General features: G+C 40.1%; 1 protein-coding gene across 3 annotated transcripts in view; it reads left to right on the forward strand.

The window, feature by feature from the left end:
* LARGE1 (LARGE xylosyl- and glucuronyltransferase 1) overlaps positions 1 to 14,454 on the forward strand; it is a 287,256-nt gene that overhangs the window by 216,171 nt on the left and 56,631 nt on the right. For all 3 annotated transcript variants that reach the window (XR_008822038.1, XM_056340051.1, XM_056340052.1), the window contains one exon: positions 8,812 to 8,916. Coding sequence is in view for 2 of the 3 variants with exons in the window: in XM_056340051.1 (XP_056196026.1) it covers positions 8,812 to 8,916 (105 nt within the window). In the remaining variant the exon portion in view is untranslated. The remainder of the gene's footprint in view (positions 1 to 8,811; positions 8,917 to 14,454) is intronic.

Here is a 14,454-nt window from a genome sequence, read left to right on the forward strand (position 1 = left end):
TCTCTTGTGCTCAGCTGCTGAGAATCCATTTCCCTGAGACTGTGCAGATGAAAGTGCTACAAACATTAATCATAGATTTGCTAGCTTTGCAGTGGTTTGCTGGAGTCCTCACTGTCCTCCTCATTTTTCTAACAAGCTCCTTGGAGGAGAGAAGATGCGTGCAAACCCAATATATTCTCCTCTTTTGATTGATTTCATTCTTTCATCTTTCCTTATGAAGATGAATCACAGATTCAGCTCTTTACCCCAACCTTTCTCAGTCCAATTCTGTGTACTTCATCCTCTTGATCACCTTTGTGTATGATTGTGCCTTTTGAATTCTCCTTCCTACCACCTACAAAACACTTGTCACGTTCCTTTCTGTACAGACTCTTGCCAAGTTATTATTCTTCTCTGGCCCAAGTTACTGTAACTTCTTTTTCCCTGGTGTTGTGAGTGGTTTAGATGGCTTAAAGAATCACCATCAAAAGTATTAACAAAATAGTTTTAATATGAATTTGTGGGAGTGCGACTTCACAAAGTTTGACAGCAAGGTTCATTCTTACTTATTACATAGATAAATCACACAAAGAATGAAATTAAAATTAAGCTGGAATTATTTACACAGAGACTAAAGATGTAAAAGGGTAAGGGAGACCCTTCTGTTGAGTCACAAAGTTCAGAGTGGACCCCCTTGCTTTCTAAACTCTTGATAGAGCTTAGGTGAGGCTAGATCCAATCTTAGTCTCAGACTTGGACAACTGTTTATATCTAAAGGGTGTCTAAGGTTTATCCACAGTTTAAGGTTGTTCACAAGATTTTAGCATCACTTAATCATTGACTAATTTGTCATTTATAAAGTGGATCAATAGGATTTCCTACAATCACAGCAGTAACTTAATTATGGACCCGAGATGGTAACATTCATTCTGTACTTGTTTTGAGGTACATAAATCAATTCACACACACGTGCACACAGACACAAAGGAATAGATGTATATCTATATATGTACAAAGGTATACTTCTTCAGAGTTGCCCTCAAGTTCAATGAAATACGGTGAATGCCTTTGCATTTCTCAGTGGGTGAAGGGCTGAGCTTTGAGAAGCGGAGGTATCAGCCCAGGCTTCATCATCAGTTTTTAGGTGATGGTCGTCCTAACTTCGCAAACTTGGGAGTATGCAAACTCTGAGAGGCATCCTGCTCAGAGGGAGATGCTGGTCGCAGCCCGCTGCAGTCCAGGTGAGCTCAAAAGGGCCTCACTTCGTATCGCTGTTTTAAGGTTGGAGGTGATTGGCTTTAGACAGCAATAAATTTTTGTCCTGGCTGTCATTCCAGTGATGGTGGTACCATACCACTCAGGTTACAATTCAGGAAAGGAATGTTTCGAGGCTGTCAGGGGTTGTTATGATTCAGATAAGGAACGTTTCTGGTACTGTCAGTCCTGTTCCCCACCTCAGCCATGCAAAGGTTGCTGGTAGAGTCAAGGGGTGCTTAAAGCACCCAACTCCTTACACAGATGCCAAGGCATAGCAGGGATTCCTGAGATCATAGAGTGGCCCAGGGGAGGGGGCGAGATGCACAGCGACACCTGGTCACATCACCACCTCTGAGTACATCCATAAGTCAGCTGATACCATTGCTTTAGATCCTTGTTCCAGCATTGCCAGTGTCTTTCTTTATTCCTTTCACTAGCTCCTTTCTCCTTCACTGAGTCAACCTGGCCCATCTTGTCTTCCCCTGCCCTTCATGTACTGTATGTACCTCTGCTTCACTTACCTACTTTCCTTTCTTAATCAGGTTTTTACTGCCTGTCTCCTTTCTTCTCTTGCCACCTGTGTGTTATCCAATGTGATGCTCCTGTGGAGCCATCCTCTCCTCTCCTGAGACAATCCTGCAATACCTTCAGTGAGCTGCTCTTTGGCCGCCTCCTCATCCAAGTTGCTTCTTAATAATTAGTCCACTAAGAAGGGCTAATGGCTGTTGGGAAACAGCAGTGTACTTGATGCAAATGAGAGATCAAATAAAAAAGTTAAACTTACGTGGGAGGCATTTTTCCCTGAAACTTGACAGTTCCACATGTAAAAAAGAGAGACTGCCTTTTCTTGTACCTGCCTGTATATATACACATACATATCTGTAGATATTTATGCATGTATATATGTGGGTGCATATATGTATACACATATGTATGTGTGCATACACATATAATGTATCCATCTGTTATGTGAGTGCACACCTGTGAAAAAAATGAACAGTGAAGGTTAAAGTATTCAATTCTTTTTAACACAGTGTATCCTGTACTATACAGGCATATGACAAAATGTCATACTGTGTTTCTGGGGCCAGGCAGACGTGTTACAGTCCACACACAAGATTTCATGTGCACATTTTATACTGGATTCAAGGTAAAATTGCTAAAAACTTTATAGAGGAAAGTGCTGAGAGTTTTTTGCCTGAAATACATTTTCAGAGTTAACTCAGGGCATTTGTTGCATGAGAAGGCAAGAGTCGGTTTTAGGGATGAGAGAGGACATGGCAGAAGAGAGGAGTGAGTTTGGGAGCAAGAAGAAATGTGAATTGATATAGACAGTGCAAGAATTGCATAGGGCATCAATAGTGAGAATTAAAAGCTTGAACTTGACAGTGATCTGAAGAGATGGATGAGAGATGTGGCAGGAGAAGTGAAAGATTTTAGAAGCCACGTATTTTGTATGAACCAGTGCAAGATCGGGGACTGGAAGGCCGTAGAGAAAGGGTCAGTCATGCAGGCAAGACTTAACATGAAGTGCAACACATTCAGCTGGTATCAGTCAGTGTAAGCACACTGATTTCATTAAGTAATGCAGATTTATGCCAGCTAAGGAATTGGCCTCACACATTTCAGAAAGGAAGGGTATGTTATGCAGGTGTTTAAAGGATAAAGAAAAAGAAATAAGGAGAATGAGAGAAGAAGGAAAGAACATTAATGAAAGATTTTGACTCTGAGTCATGCAGAAAATAACCCAGCTTCATTGTACCGTTAAAGATTCAGCTAGTCCTGACTGTGTTCAGCAGACTTGGTACTGGCCAATTTAGAAATGTTCCAGCCTTCAGAATATGTACCTTTTCCCTTCTTTCCTCCTGTCACCTCTTTATTCACTATTTCTGTGTCCCATTTTGGGAGCAGAACTCTGCAGTTTTCCTGATTCCTGCCGGGCTTGAATCTTAAATTTGTGTTGAGTCCTTCTCCTGTTCTTTCAGCTTACACTGAAGACATGCGTTGCTCTGGGAGTACCTGGCTGTGGCTTCAGCATTCACGTCTGTATTAGATTCCTAATGATCTAAACCATGGTTGTTAATGTAGCAAGACAGAGTTCTGCTCTGTTCTCCTTTAATAACCTCCACAGTGTAGAAATCGCTTACTTCTTACGTTTTTAAAGGCTGAAAAATACTTTGCACTTGCTTTTCACTTGCAGGCCTCTGCGAAATGCAACTAAACCTTCAGATGTGACAACCAGGAGAGCTGTGTTGAAACGGATCTCTCCTGCGATACCAGCTCACCTTTTGTCCATGGGTATTCAAAAGGTGGCACTCTACTCTTTCTCACCCCTCTAACAACCAACGTGCTTTTTTATTTTCCCTTTCTGGAAACAGCCTGGTGTCCTGAGGATCACAGAAAGTGCAGTTCACCCCAAGTATTTGCTGTGGGCCCATTGTTCTTACTGTGATTGCAGTCAAGTCATGTGAATGCTCTTGCGTCAGTAAGACACACGGGAAAAAAAAAAAAAGAAAAGCTTCCACTAAAGATTATGTGGAAAGTAGTTGTAATAACTGTAATATTTTACTACTGTTATTATTGTTTGGAATATGTAAGTACCTCAAAGCAAGAGCTGAGATTAGGGTCCCTTGTACCAAAGACTCTAGGGAAGACAGAATTCTCTAAAACTGGGAATAAATCAGGGCAGAAAAGGAAAATAGTGTTCACAGGCTCCAAGATTGTGCTGGGCACCGAATGAAAGTAGCAGATACCAGATTCAGCATAAATAAAAACTGATACTTCTTTAGGTCTGTCATGTGCCACATCACTGGAAGCCGGAGGACCACTATTGAGGAGTGCCGCCATACAGCTGTGGTGCTCCATCCTGCACAGCTGCTACTCCCTGCTGCTGGAGACACAGTGCCGGGCTGGATGGAGTTTCAGCCTCGCCACAACCAGCTGTTGTTACATTTTCAGTAGAAACTAGCACACATTCCCTCAGAGGACTTACGTTTGCAATATGAGACAGGCAAAATGAGAGAGGGGTAAAAGGTTTTGGGTTTGTTTTTTTTTTCATTTTTATGAAGGGAGAATCGAGCAAGAGGCGGTTATGTGACCTGTCCAGTGTCACCCAAGAAATCACTATCAGAGCCAGGTGCTGAGCTGCGATCTGGAGTCCCCTTCAATGCCTCAATTAGAGGATCATGCTTTCTCATCCATTAGCCACCAGAAATCTATGAAGTGAAAACAGAATCGAAGGCACTGAGTTGTCAGGCTCAGAAGTATCTGTTTTTCCATGGAAACCTCTTCCTAGCGACAGCTAAGCTTTTGCAAGGAGGGAAGGACTTCTCGTCATGTGAGAGCTGTCAGGGAGTTGTACAGTGCAAAATGCTGTAGCTGTGCAGCTGCCTTCTGGAGAAGTCTCATCCCGCAGCCAGGCAGCATACAGCCCCATTTCTGACAATCCAGCTGTAATTCTGCCTGCTCGATAATTTTTCACCATGGTCATGCCAGAATCATAGCCTCATTTTCTGTTGTCTGGCTGTTAGTGGTGATATATGAATAAGTGAGAAAGACAGCTTCATTTTCATAAGCTAACTTGTGCCTGGAGTAGCAGAGAGTGAGAGGAGTGCACTTAATCATAACTGTAGGGCTAGAGCAGAAAACAATGACAGAGCTTTTGCTGTTTGCGATGGTATTTTATTATAATAACTCTTAAGAAGAAGAAACAAGCAGCTCAAAAAGACAAACAATTCAAATTCATTATGGTAGCCACCATGTTCTCACCTGCTGGCATAACTCTTTTATGCTTGGCTTTTACAAAAGGCCGTGGTGCGAAGGATCTCCACACTTTCTCCTCAGGAAATCTGAATTCAAATTGTGATATTATCAGAGGTGAAATGAAGCTGGTGAAAGATTCTGCAGAACTGCAGGCACATTGCACGGAAGGCATGAAGAGCAGCAGAGGGACAGGTTGGGGCTGATGGATTGTCAAGAGAACTGTGGGCAAGGGGAGTGTTCATTGTACCTGCTTGACCTCGTGCATTGCTTTGGCTAGTGCCTCATTTCTGTAACTTCATAATGCATTTGGAAAAGTAAATAACTAAGTGAAATAACTGATAATGGTCAGACACACTGGACACATTCTCACAGTGATTCATTAATGTTAAAAAATTCTGATGAAAGCTTTAAGTGAATCATTTTTAGTTGTTCAAAATTGGAAGGGCAAAATTTATGATTTTATTTTGTTTGAACTTTTAAATACATAGAATAATGTGGCATATATGGTATATATTATGCACCTGTATTATGTTACACTAATTCTATTTAAAACGAGGAGGGTTGTACATTTAGATGTGGTTATATTGATATCTTCAGATAAAAATGTTTGGGGATTTTTTTCCAGAGACTATTTCTGAATTTCTTTTTTCTATACTGATTCAGAATGAAAACTGATTCAGAAAAAAAAAAGAAAGGAAAAAAAAAAAAGAAAAATCTTTTGGCACCATTAGTATTTGCTGTGCAGCTGAAGTTCTGGTTTCCTGATCACTTCTGCGCTAAGTCAAGATCATAGAGACAATGTGAAAGGAAAAAAATATATATTATTTTTTGGCAGAGACAGCAACACTATTCCAGCCTAGAGATAACTGAAATATAACTAGAGAAGATCCAACACGTGTCTTCGTAGCTTTCTCCAAGGTGGCTTGGGAGGCAAGCCATCACATCTGCCTAGTAGGCTTTTAGACACCAGCAAGAGTTACAGCAGCCTGACAAGTTGCATGTCTACCCTAGGACAGTACAGGAACATGTGCACATTCCCAGGCCATTGCAAAAGCAAACTAAAGTGTGTTAGCTGACACATTTTACTTGGTATTTGTGACAAGCTAAAAGGACACATACAGGCACTTATTCCAGCTCAGTTGACACACAGTCACATTTTCTGATCCATGTATCTAAGCCGTAAAATTTACATGATGCTAATTTCTGCCTTCATCCATGTCCCATATCAAACCTCAGGGAATAGTGGTTATAGCAGGATTTGTTCTGGTGTCTTCAAAAATAAAGGGAAAAAGGGGAAGGAAATTATATAGCTGAAATAAATACATGCAAACATAATTTCCTGAGCCTTTTCAGTTTAGCTTAGTGTGAAAAATAATAACTGAGAAATAAGTATTTCAGGGGTATGTTGTCAGAACTGAAATTTTGGACGGTAGGTGGGAAAGGAAAAACGTTAGTAAGCAGAAAGGTTTGTTCATTTTGCATTATTCATCAGTTTGAAGGCTGAACTCTGTGGCTCTTTGGGAAATGCATGGGACTAAAATAATGAAAGCAGATTGGTGCTCCATGGTAAGGAAGTTCAGTATCTGCTTCTTGCAAATGGAAATTTAACATTTCTTTTGATGTTAGCAGTACTATCCTGAGAAGGATCGTGTGGACTGCTGAGTTGTGAAATGTGCTGTTAGAATATGGGCAGGGTCAGTCTCTTCCTGCCAGCTGTGCCAATCCATTCCAGCTCAGCTGCACCTGCATTTTTTATTGGCTTTTTTTTTTCCTCATCCTTTACTAGCCATGGTAGTTTCTTATTTAGATTTACTCTAGCTCACCTGCAAGTAAGTGGTTATAAAGAACAGGCAGTCTTGCAGCACAGAGTCAACAAGTGTTGGTTTAAATTGTGCCCTTCAGCCTTTTTTGGTTAAGGCTTGTTTCAGCCAGTTGAGATCTCTTTCATAAATCCTCACAGTATATAGCTTGAGGTGCCTCATGTGTTGTCTAGTGTGCTCCATGTGTCTCACAGGTTAAGAGATGCTACAGTTGATTTGTATGAACAAATTATCAGCTGCTTAGGATACACCTGCCTCTAACTCGTTTCCTTCATTCTCTTGTGCATTGCACTCAGTTAACATTACCACTTTCCAGTAGCACCAATGGGGTGATAAATGCGTAGTGGTCTTTTATATGGTCCTTTCAGCTCATGCCCAGGTTTTCCACCTTCTTTAGAAATGAATTATGTGGTATAATGTGAAGATGTATATATATATATATATATAGTATATAATACATAATGGAAAGGGAGAGGCATCATCAGAAAATGAGGTCTGGTGAGGACTGGCATGTTGTGATTAGGGTAGAGTAGGATGATCCTAAACACCAGTGTGGATTGGACTTGGTAATATCTCAAGGTTATTCCTAGATTGATTTCCATTCATTCCTTGAATGATTTTGCAGTGTTCTGATTATTATTATATCCATTGGCCACTCACTGCTGCTCACACTCTTAGAATCAGCATTTGAGACACATGAGGGGGTTACTGATGTTCCTCTGAATTTGAGATACTGCAGGAGAGTATTGCTATCACCTCGATCTATCCTAATGTCTTCCTAGCCAATGATAAAATTTAATTAATCACTTCTGTCTTTGTGTCTTGTTTCTCAGCCTGATCTTGTCTTGGGCCATACTGAAATTTTAGTAATACAGCTATGGTCCTACATAAACAACATATAATGATCATTTAATGCTTTCAGTGCACTGCTGTGACCATACACTCAGTTTTATGAGCATAGCTGGGATTTGAAAATGTGCCTTCAGAGCATAATGCTTAATTACTTTCTCAAAAGGTTGCAAAATAATTTCCAGTCCCAGTCTTAGTGCCCTCACTGAGTGGGTCCCTCTGTCAAAACACCATTCCCTTTCCTTTCTTTGACTAGATCCAAATGCAGTTTCCCCCCTCCCTCCATCCTCCAGCACCAGAGCATCATTTCAATCACTTTTCTTATTTACATTTTATACAGCACATTTCAGGATAGGTAATTAAGTCCTTATCTATACAAACATTCACTTTTCAGTTGATTTTTAAGCAGTGCAAACCTTCTAGACACATTTGATTTAAAATACATTTTACTCTAGCTGAAGCCAGCTGCTAATCAATGTAAGCTAAACCAAAATAGGCCCATCTAAAACTGAAATCATAATTTCTATGCAGCATTCCACACAGGCTTACCTAAATGATTTTTAAATTACTCTCTTAATTTAAAACAGTGCAACTTTCTTATGTAGGTAAACTCTTAGAATCCAGTATTTTCCTGGGCAAAAGGGATTTCCTTTGAGACTGAGGAAAAAAACCTCCGAAACTAGTGGGGAGGGGAGCATGGGAGAGAACAATTTGTTATACTGAGCCTTGTTCTTCAATTAAATTATCTGTCTCCATCGGAGTATGAACAGATCTTCATATTAGATGATCATTTTACCAACACTTACTTCTCACTAGAAGGATTCTCCATCATTGTATTCCAAAATCACGCAGCATTCAGATTTGTCTGGGTGATATATTTCTGTCAGCGTGACAAAGGTTCCCACAGTGTTTAATTACTCAGACTAGCCAGGAGAGAAGGGAAGAAATGAGCCGTGCTGAGTTTGCTGTGCCAGGCTTGCTGTCTGTTACATAAACAGGCTTCTTCCAAATGCATGAAAGGAAGGCAGCACCTGAACTTTTGTCTTCTCTATGCACTGGCTGTCCCTCTCCAGACTTTGTGTTTGTTTTGCATTGATTGACTGTCTTTTGTCTCATGACCTTTTTGCAATTTGCTCCTTTCCAGGGCAGCAGGTTCTTGGCTTGGTGGAGAACCAGAGTGATTGGTATTTGGGCAACCTTTGGAAGAATCATCGGCCCTGGCCAGCGCTTGGGAGGGGCTACAACACAGGTGAGCCCTGAGGGTTTTCTTTGAATTCATGTTTGCATTGAGCATGCAGTCAGTTCAGTCTACTGGTAGAGAGAGTATGAGATGTGGTAATTTGCACCTCCCTTCCAAACCTACTGCAAAATTTGCCATTTAAAGCAGCAGAAATGATGCAGTGGGATGCATTGTGGAGTTTCTGGTCCTGTGCTACTCTGAAGAGAATATGTTGCTTCTCTGATGGTCTTAACAGAGATTGTGTGGCATCCTTTGCGGAAGGACAGAGCTTTTCAGTGCTCTGACACACCCTCAGCACATTTCCTACAAGATTTCTGTCCATGATGAAGCATATGTAGGCCCAGAAAGAGGGAGAGAAAAGGAATCAAGGCTCATTTTCTGTAGAGAGGTAAATGGTATCACAAAATGTCAGCCCAATAAAGATATAACTCCTGCAGGACAGCAACAGGGTAATAATTGTCCTAATAAAATGCAAACTACTGGCCATCAATTTCTGCTGCCGTGAGAAATGAATAAAGGCACTAGATCAGGGAATTTTATTAGGTTGCAAGAGACAGGTCTTCCCACTGATTTGTGTTTGGTATGTGAAAAAAACATACCAGGTGCATAAAGAACACACACGTACATCTAAATCATTTCAATGCTAGGCTTCACATGCTGATGCAGTGACTTAGGTTCCTCTCTCTATTTGTAATAAAAGGACAGAACAGATGGTGAAGCCTCCATTTAGAAAAGATAAGTCCATTTAAATATCCCTGCCCCATCAGGAAATTATTCACCATAATAGTGGTTTTGCTTCACAGAAATATATTGGATTGAATTAAACAGTCAAACTAGAAAAAGGATTGTACAAGTTGTGGTTGGGTCATCTGTATTTCTGTATTCCTTTGTATATTTGGGGGAATCATGCCAGTTGTTTTTTAATTTGTATTTCACCCTCTGCAAAGCATCTCTGTTCTGTGAAAATGTCCACAAGAATAGCCTAACAAAACACAGATAGTTATGGATACAAGATTTTGGCAAAAGAGGTTTGTTCCCTGGTTCTCCACTTATCAGAGCAGATTTGCATATATAAAGGCTCAGGCTGCCTGCCCTGTCCCCCACCCCCCCAAAAGCATGACAGAGAGCTAAGTTTCATGGATTTGTACTGAAACCTTATGTTATACACAGCTAAACTTGTTGATGTCAATTCTGTTCAGTTTACACCACAAAGCAGTTATTATTTGTTCCACGGAGAGCTGACCACCTTTTATAGTTAGTTTCTTTCCGCTGCATTTTTCCTTTTTTCTTTCTGCCATTTTAATGATGGAAGAGACAAATGTGTCACAACCATACAACATTAGAATAACTCAGAAATGTATGGTGGGTAGTATCTAAAATGCAATTATGTTAATAAAAATGCTGTAAAGCTTTAATTTATATTGTCTTAACTTCCTGTTCCAAATGTTTTATAGGAATACCAAATGTCCATGTATCACAAAATTCTTCCACTGAAAGCAAAAATAATTGCATGTCTACAGTCCTTCACATACATTGCATGTGTTAATTCTTGGTATGTGTTAATACATACCTACTAGGCCATGTATATAATGCTGCCAATGATTTTAGTCTGCTCACAATTTCTTTCTTCAGACAACCAACCCATAGTTATAAAAACGTTTTTTTTTTTTAGAAAACCAGAAGGTGGATAATGAGTGGAAGATTGACAGGTGATCATAAGAAGTGAAATGGTGTTTTTTCAAGTACATGGAACAAGAGGTCACTGAGTGAAACAGTGCAACCTCTGAGAAGTAGCAAACGATGTTATTGACAGAATCATTATAATTTTCTTAATTCATTTTTTGCATCAGTAATCTATCAGAAACTGGAGGTATAAATCTCTCAAGGAAGATGAAATACCAAGTGAAACTGGAGCTTGTTTAACGTTTTCAATAAAGTCAAATAATTGACACTGAATGCAACACTGTGGCCAAGGCAGATTCAGAAAACTAAAGCAAGGGGGGAGCAGGAAAGGAGGCAGTAACTCTTAAGCCAAACACTCATGAAAGGCAGTGGGCCAGGAAAGGGAAGGCGTTAAAAATTCAGGTGCTTAGAGTTGTTACTTAGGAACAGTAAAAGGGCCCCCAAACCCCTGTAACTTTAATGAGATAAACAAAGCTAGATCAGGGGGAAGCTCTCAGAAGCTCTCACGCAGACTTTGCTCTTGGGAAAGTTTGTACTACAGACCGAGGATACCATCCTAAGAAAAGAGATTTTTATCTGAGCCTCTTCAGCCAGACCGAACCGTGGCAGATTTGATGCAGAAGCACCCCTCAAAGTCAAAATTCTTCCACTGCTTTTTCCTGATTTCTGAAGGAAATAATTTATAGTTCACTCCTACCTTTCTGTGTCTGGGCCACTCTGGACAGCATATAGGTTGAGGGAGTCCCAGAAGGCAGATACATTAAAGCCAAAGGTGTGATTGTTCCTTCTCCCTCACTCTTTAAACCCAGTAAGCATGCGTCTTCTATTCCTGTGTGCCCAGGCCAGATCTCCTGACAGCCAATACAACCTTGCAAGGAGAAATTTTATTTGGTTGTTTTTCATCCTTCTTCCTCATTTGCTTGGGCAGATAATCCAAGTCATACTTTAGTTCATGATAATATAATCTTAGGAAAACCAGATCAAACTCAAAAGTCAGTTCAGTGACAATTTAATTGGTGTTCAGAATTTTCGTAGTTAGAACCATTATTTATTTGAGATAATATTGCCTTCCTCAAGCCGTTTTAAATACAGTTGCTTCTGTACCACAGAGGTACCCAGGTTTTTTCTGTACCTCATGGGCCAAAACTCAGTAAGCTGCTTAATCAAATGCTTTTTTTATATATTGTCCATTCCATTTTGCTTGTCTACCCCGAGATTAACTCTTACAGACTCCTCATACATTAGTTAAAGCATACCTTTCTCTCTGTATAATCCATATTGTCTTGCACTGCCTAAACTGTGCTTTCCAAAGTATTGCCGGAGCCACACTATGGTTTTTCTCTTTACAGATGTTAAACTGACAGCTCCAGATTTGCACTGTATGGTTTGATGTTCATTTTTGGAGTAACAGTCATCTCAGTCCTCAGCAAAATATCTTATCAAAGGAATTCTAAACATAAAAACCTTCTAGTACTTTGTCTGCCTTACACTTTCCATCATGGTGGAGGTTTTAAAGCAGTTCTGCTGACTCTTGCCATGATTTCAGGCCACTTCCTCAGCTGGTGTGAGTCACCCCTGACTTCTCCAGCTTTAGTACAACAGGGCAAACTGAGATCAGCTGAGAATGGACTCCATGCCTTTCAAATGGAGCTTTAGGATGGATCTGTGACTGTAACGTGGGTGCTGGGAGGCATTTGTGAAAACTTTGGCCCAGAGGATTTCAGACTTCTAGACTACAGAAGCCTGTCCTGAGGATTTGAGACTCATCTCAAATACGCTGCCTCAGTGCAGCTACTAGTTACTGCAAGGAGGTGTCTCAACAGCTTGAGCTGAGGATTCATACTCCCACGCTGAGAGATGTCACATTACCAGATTTGTGGACTGAGAACAGAAGGGAATGGCTAGCACCTAACGATTACCAGGCTACGTGTGCACTGCGCTCTGTTACTCCCATGTTTGTAATGATGGGAAGAATACTAGAATTTATCTCTTTATTGTTTTGTTGAAAAAAAGTACCTATGGAAGATGAATTGAAAGTGGGAAACATATGCCATTTTTGCATAATATTTAACAAGTGTGAATAATAAAGACCAAGCGTAGGGCAGATTGTTTGTATGAAGTTAGACTGGATCACATCTTGTGCTTCTTCGTGATGATACTATACTGTGCATCTTCAGTGCAGAAAGCAAATGACTAGTAAAACAGTGCAAAATGGAGGAGGCAGGGCAGTGGTCATGGAACTGCCTGTGGTCCTGCTCTGGAAACACGATAGCCTCTTTCAAGTTGTGCCAGAGGCGGTTTAGATTGGATATTAGTAAAAGTTCTTCACTGGAAGGGTGGTAAAGCATTGGAACGGGCTGCCCAGGGAGGTGCTGGAATCACCATCCCTGGAAGCGTTGAAAAAATGTGTAGATGTGGTGCTTAGAGGTATGGTTTGGTGGTAGACTTGGCAGTTCTGGGTTAACAGTTGGACTTGATGTTCTTAAAGGTCTTTTCCTACCTAAATGATTCTATGATTCCATGATTCATCTGAGCTCCACAGGCTTCTGCTCATGATATTATGATAATGGATCTGATGTCAAGAACTGCTGAGCTCTTTTACTTTAATCAGATATTTCTGTTTTTTCAGAAATTCTCACAGTTAATGCTTTAAGTGATTATTGTTGCCTAACAGATCTGGATAGATCTGTTACCAAAATGCCTTTTTTTCCCCCTGGAAGAGTCAGAATTCCTTGACAGCTATCTGATTTAGCACTAATTTACAAAATACATTGCATAGATTCTGACTAAAAACAGTGCTTTTCTCCATGGTGTAAAAAAAGGAGTACAGTGGTTGCTTGAGAGTGGAGATTTTTCCAAATCTCAGTGAATGTCTCAGTGAATGAAGAAGTCAAAAAACTCATGGTTTGTAGAACCTTTAAATACCCACCATCAGGGCCTGGCTCAGTTTAGCCATGCCCTCTCTAGAAGCTGTTGCAATATTCCTGCCTCCTATTATGTAAAATATCAGTCACATTTGGTACAGGAACTGGTATCACTAGGTTTGGTTATTAAAGTACAGGAGCCTTTGCAAATAGATGAAAAATAAATTGTAATGATTAAAAAAAAAAAAGGTAAAAATAAAAGTCCAACGCCAATATCAAGGCAAAAAAGTAACACTTTCTTCACCTACTCAGATTCACACTGTACCATTTTGGGGGGGTAGATTATTCCTTCTTTAAGATACTGTGAGCTCATTCAGCCAATATTGTTATCAGGGCAAAGCATACTGATACACATGTGCTTTATACTGCACAAAGATGCATTTGTAGTGCAGGTATCATGCACATCATACGGCAGTAGTTTAGGAAGTGCCAACATGCTGCTTTTATGCTCAACAGAAATTATCAGTCTGTCTGTTGATGCTGGGAAGCTAAAATGATAATTCTGCTTTTGATGACCACATCACTATCTTTGTTGGCTATAATCTGTAACTTACACTTAAAAATAAGCTATATTAAAGCTGACTAACTTCAAAGAATAGCTTCCTTTCCAGTCTTTCTTACGCAATTTCTAAAGCATGTGAGGTACTGAGAACGTGTTCACAGCACACTTGAGGTTTCTGAAATGAGGACCAATATGTATTTGATTTTGAAAATGGTGCTAGTTTCAGAGGCTTATCAATGTAGTAATGGTATTACTGTGGCTGAAGTAGTCTACTTACTTACTGTTCATTGCATTCTCTGAGTTACATCCTCTGCTCCTTAGCGTTTGAATCTATCAGACCCTGCAATAACTTTTTTTAAAAAAACAATACCTGCCTTTCTTTGAAACACTGAAATCTTTCATCTTCTAAGGAACCTGTGATTAAAAGAAAATGGCATT

Source organism: Falco biarmicus, chromosome 5 (genome assembly GCF_023638135.1).
Source record: "Falco biarmicus isolate bFalBia1 chromosome 5, bFalBia1.pri, whole genome shotgun sequence".
In the NCBI taxonomy this organism is placed as follows: domain Eukaryota; kingdom Metazoa; phylum Chordata; class Aves; order Falconiformes; family Falconidae; genus Falco; species Falco biarmicus.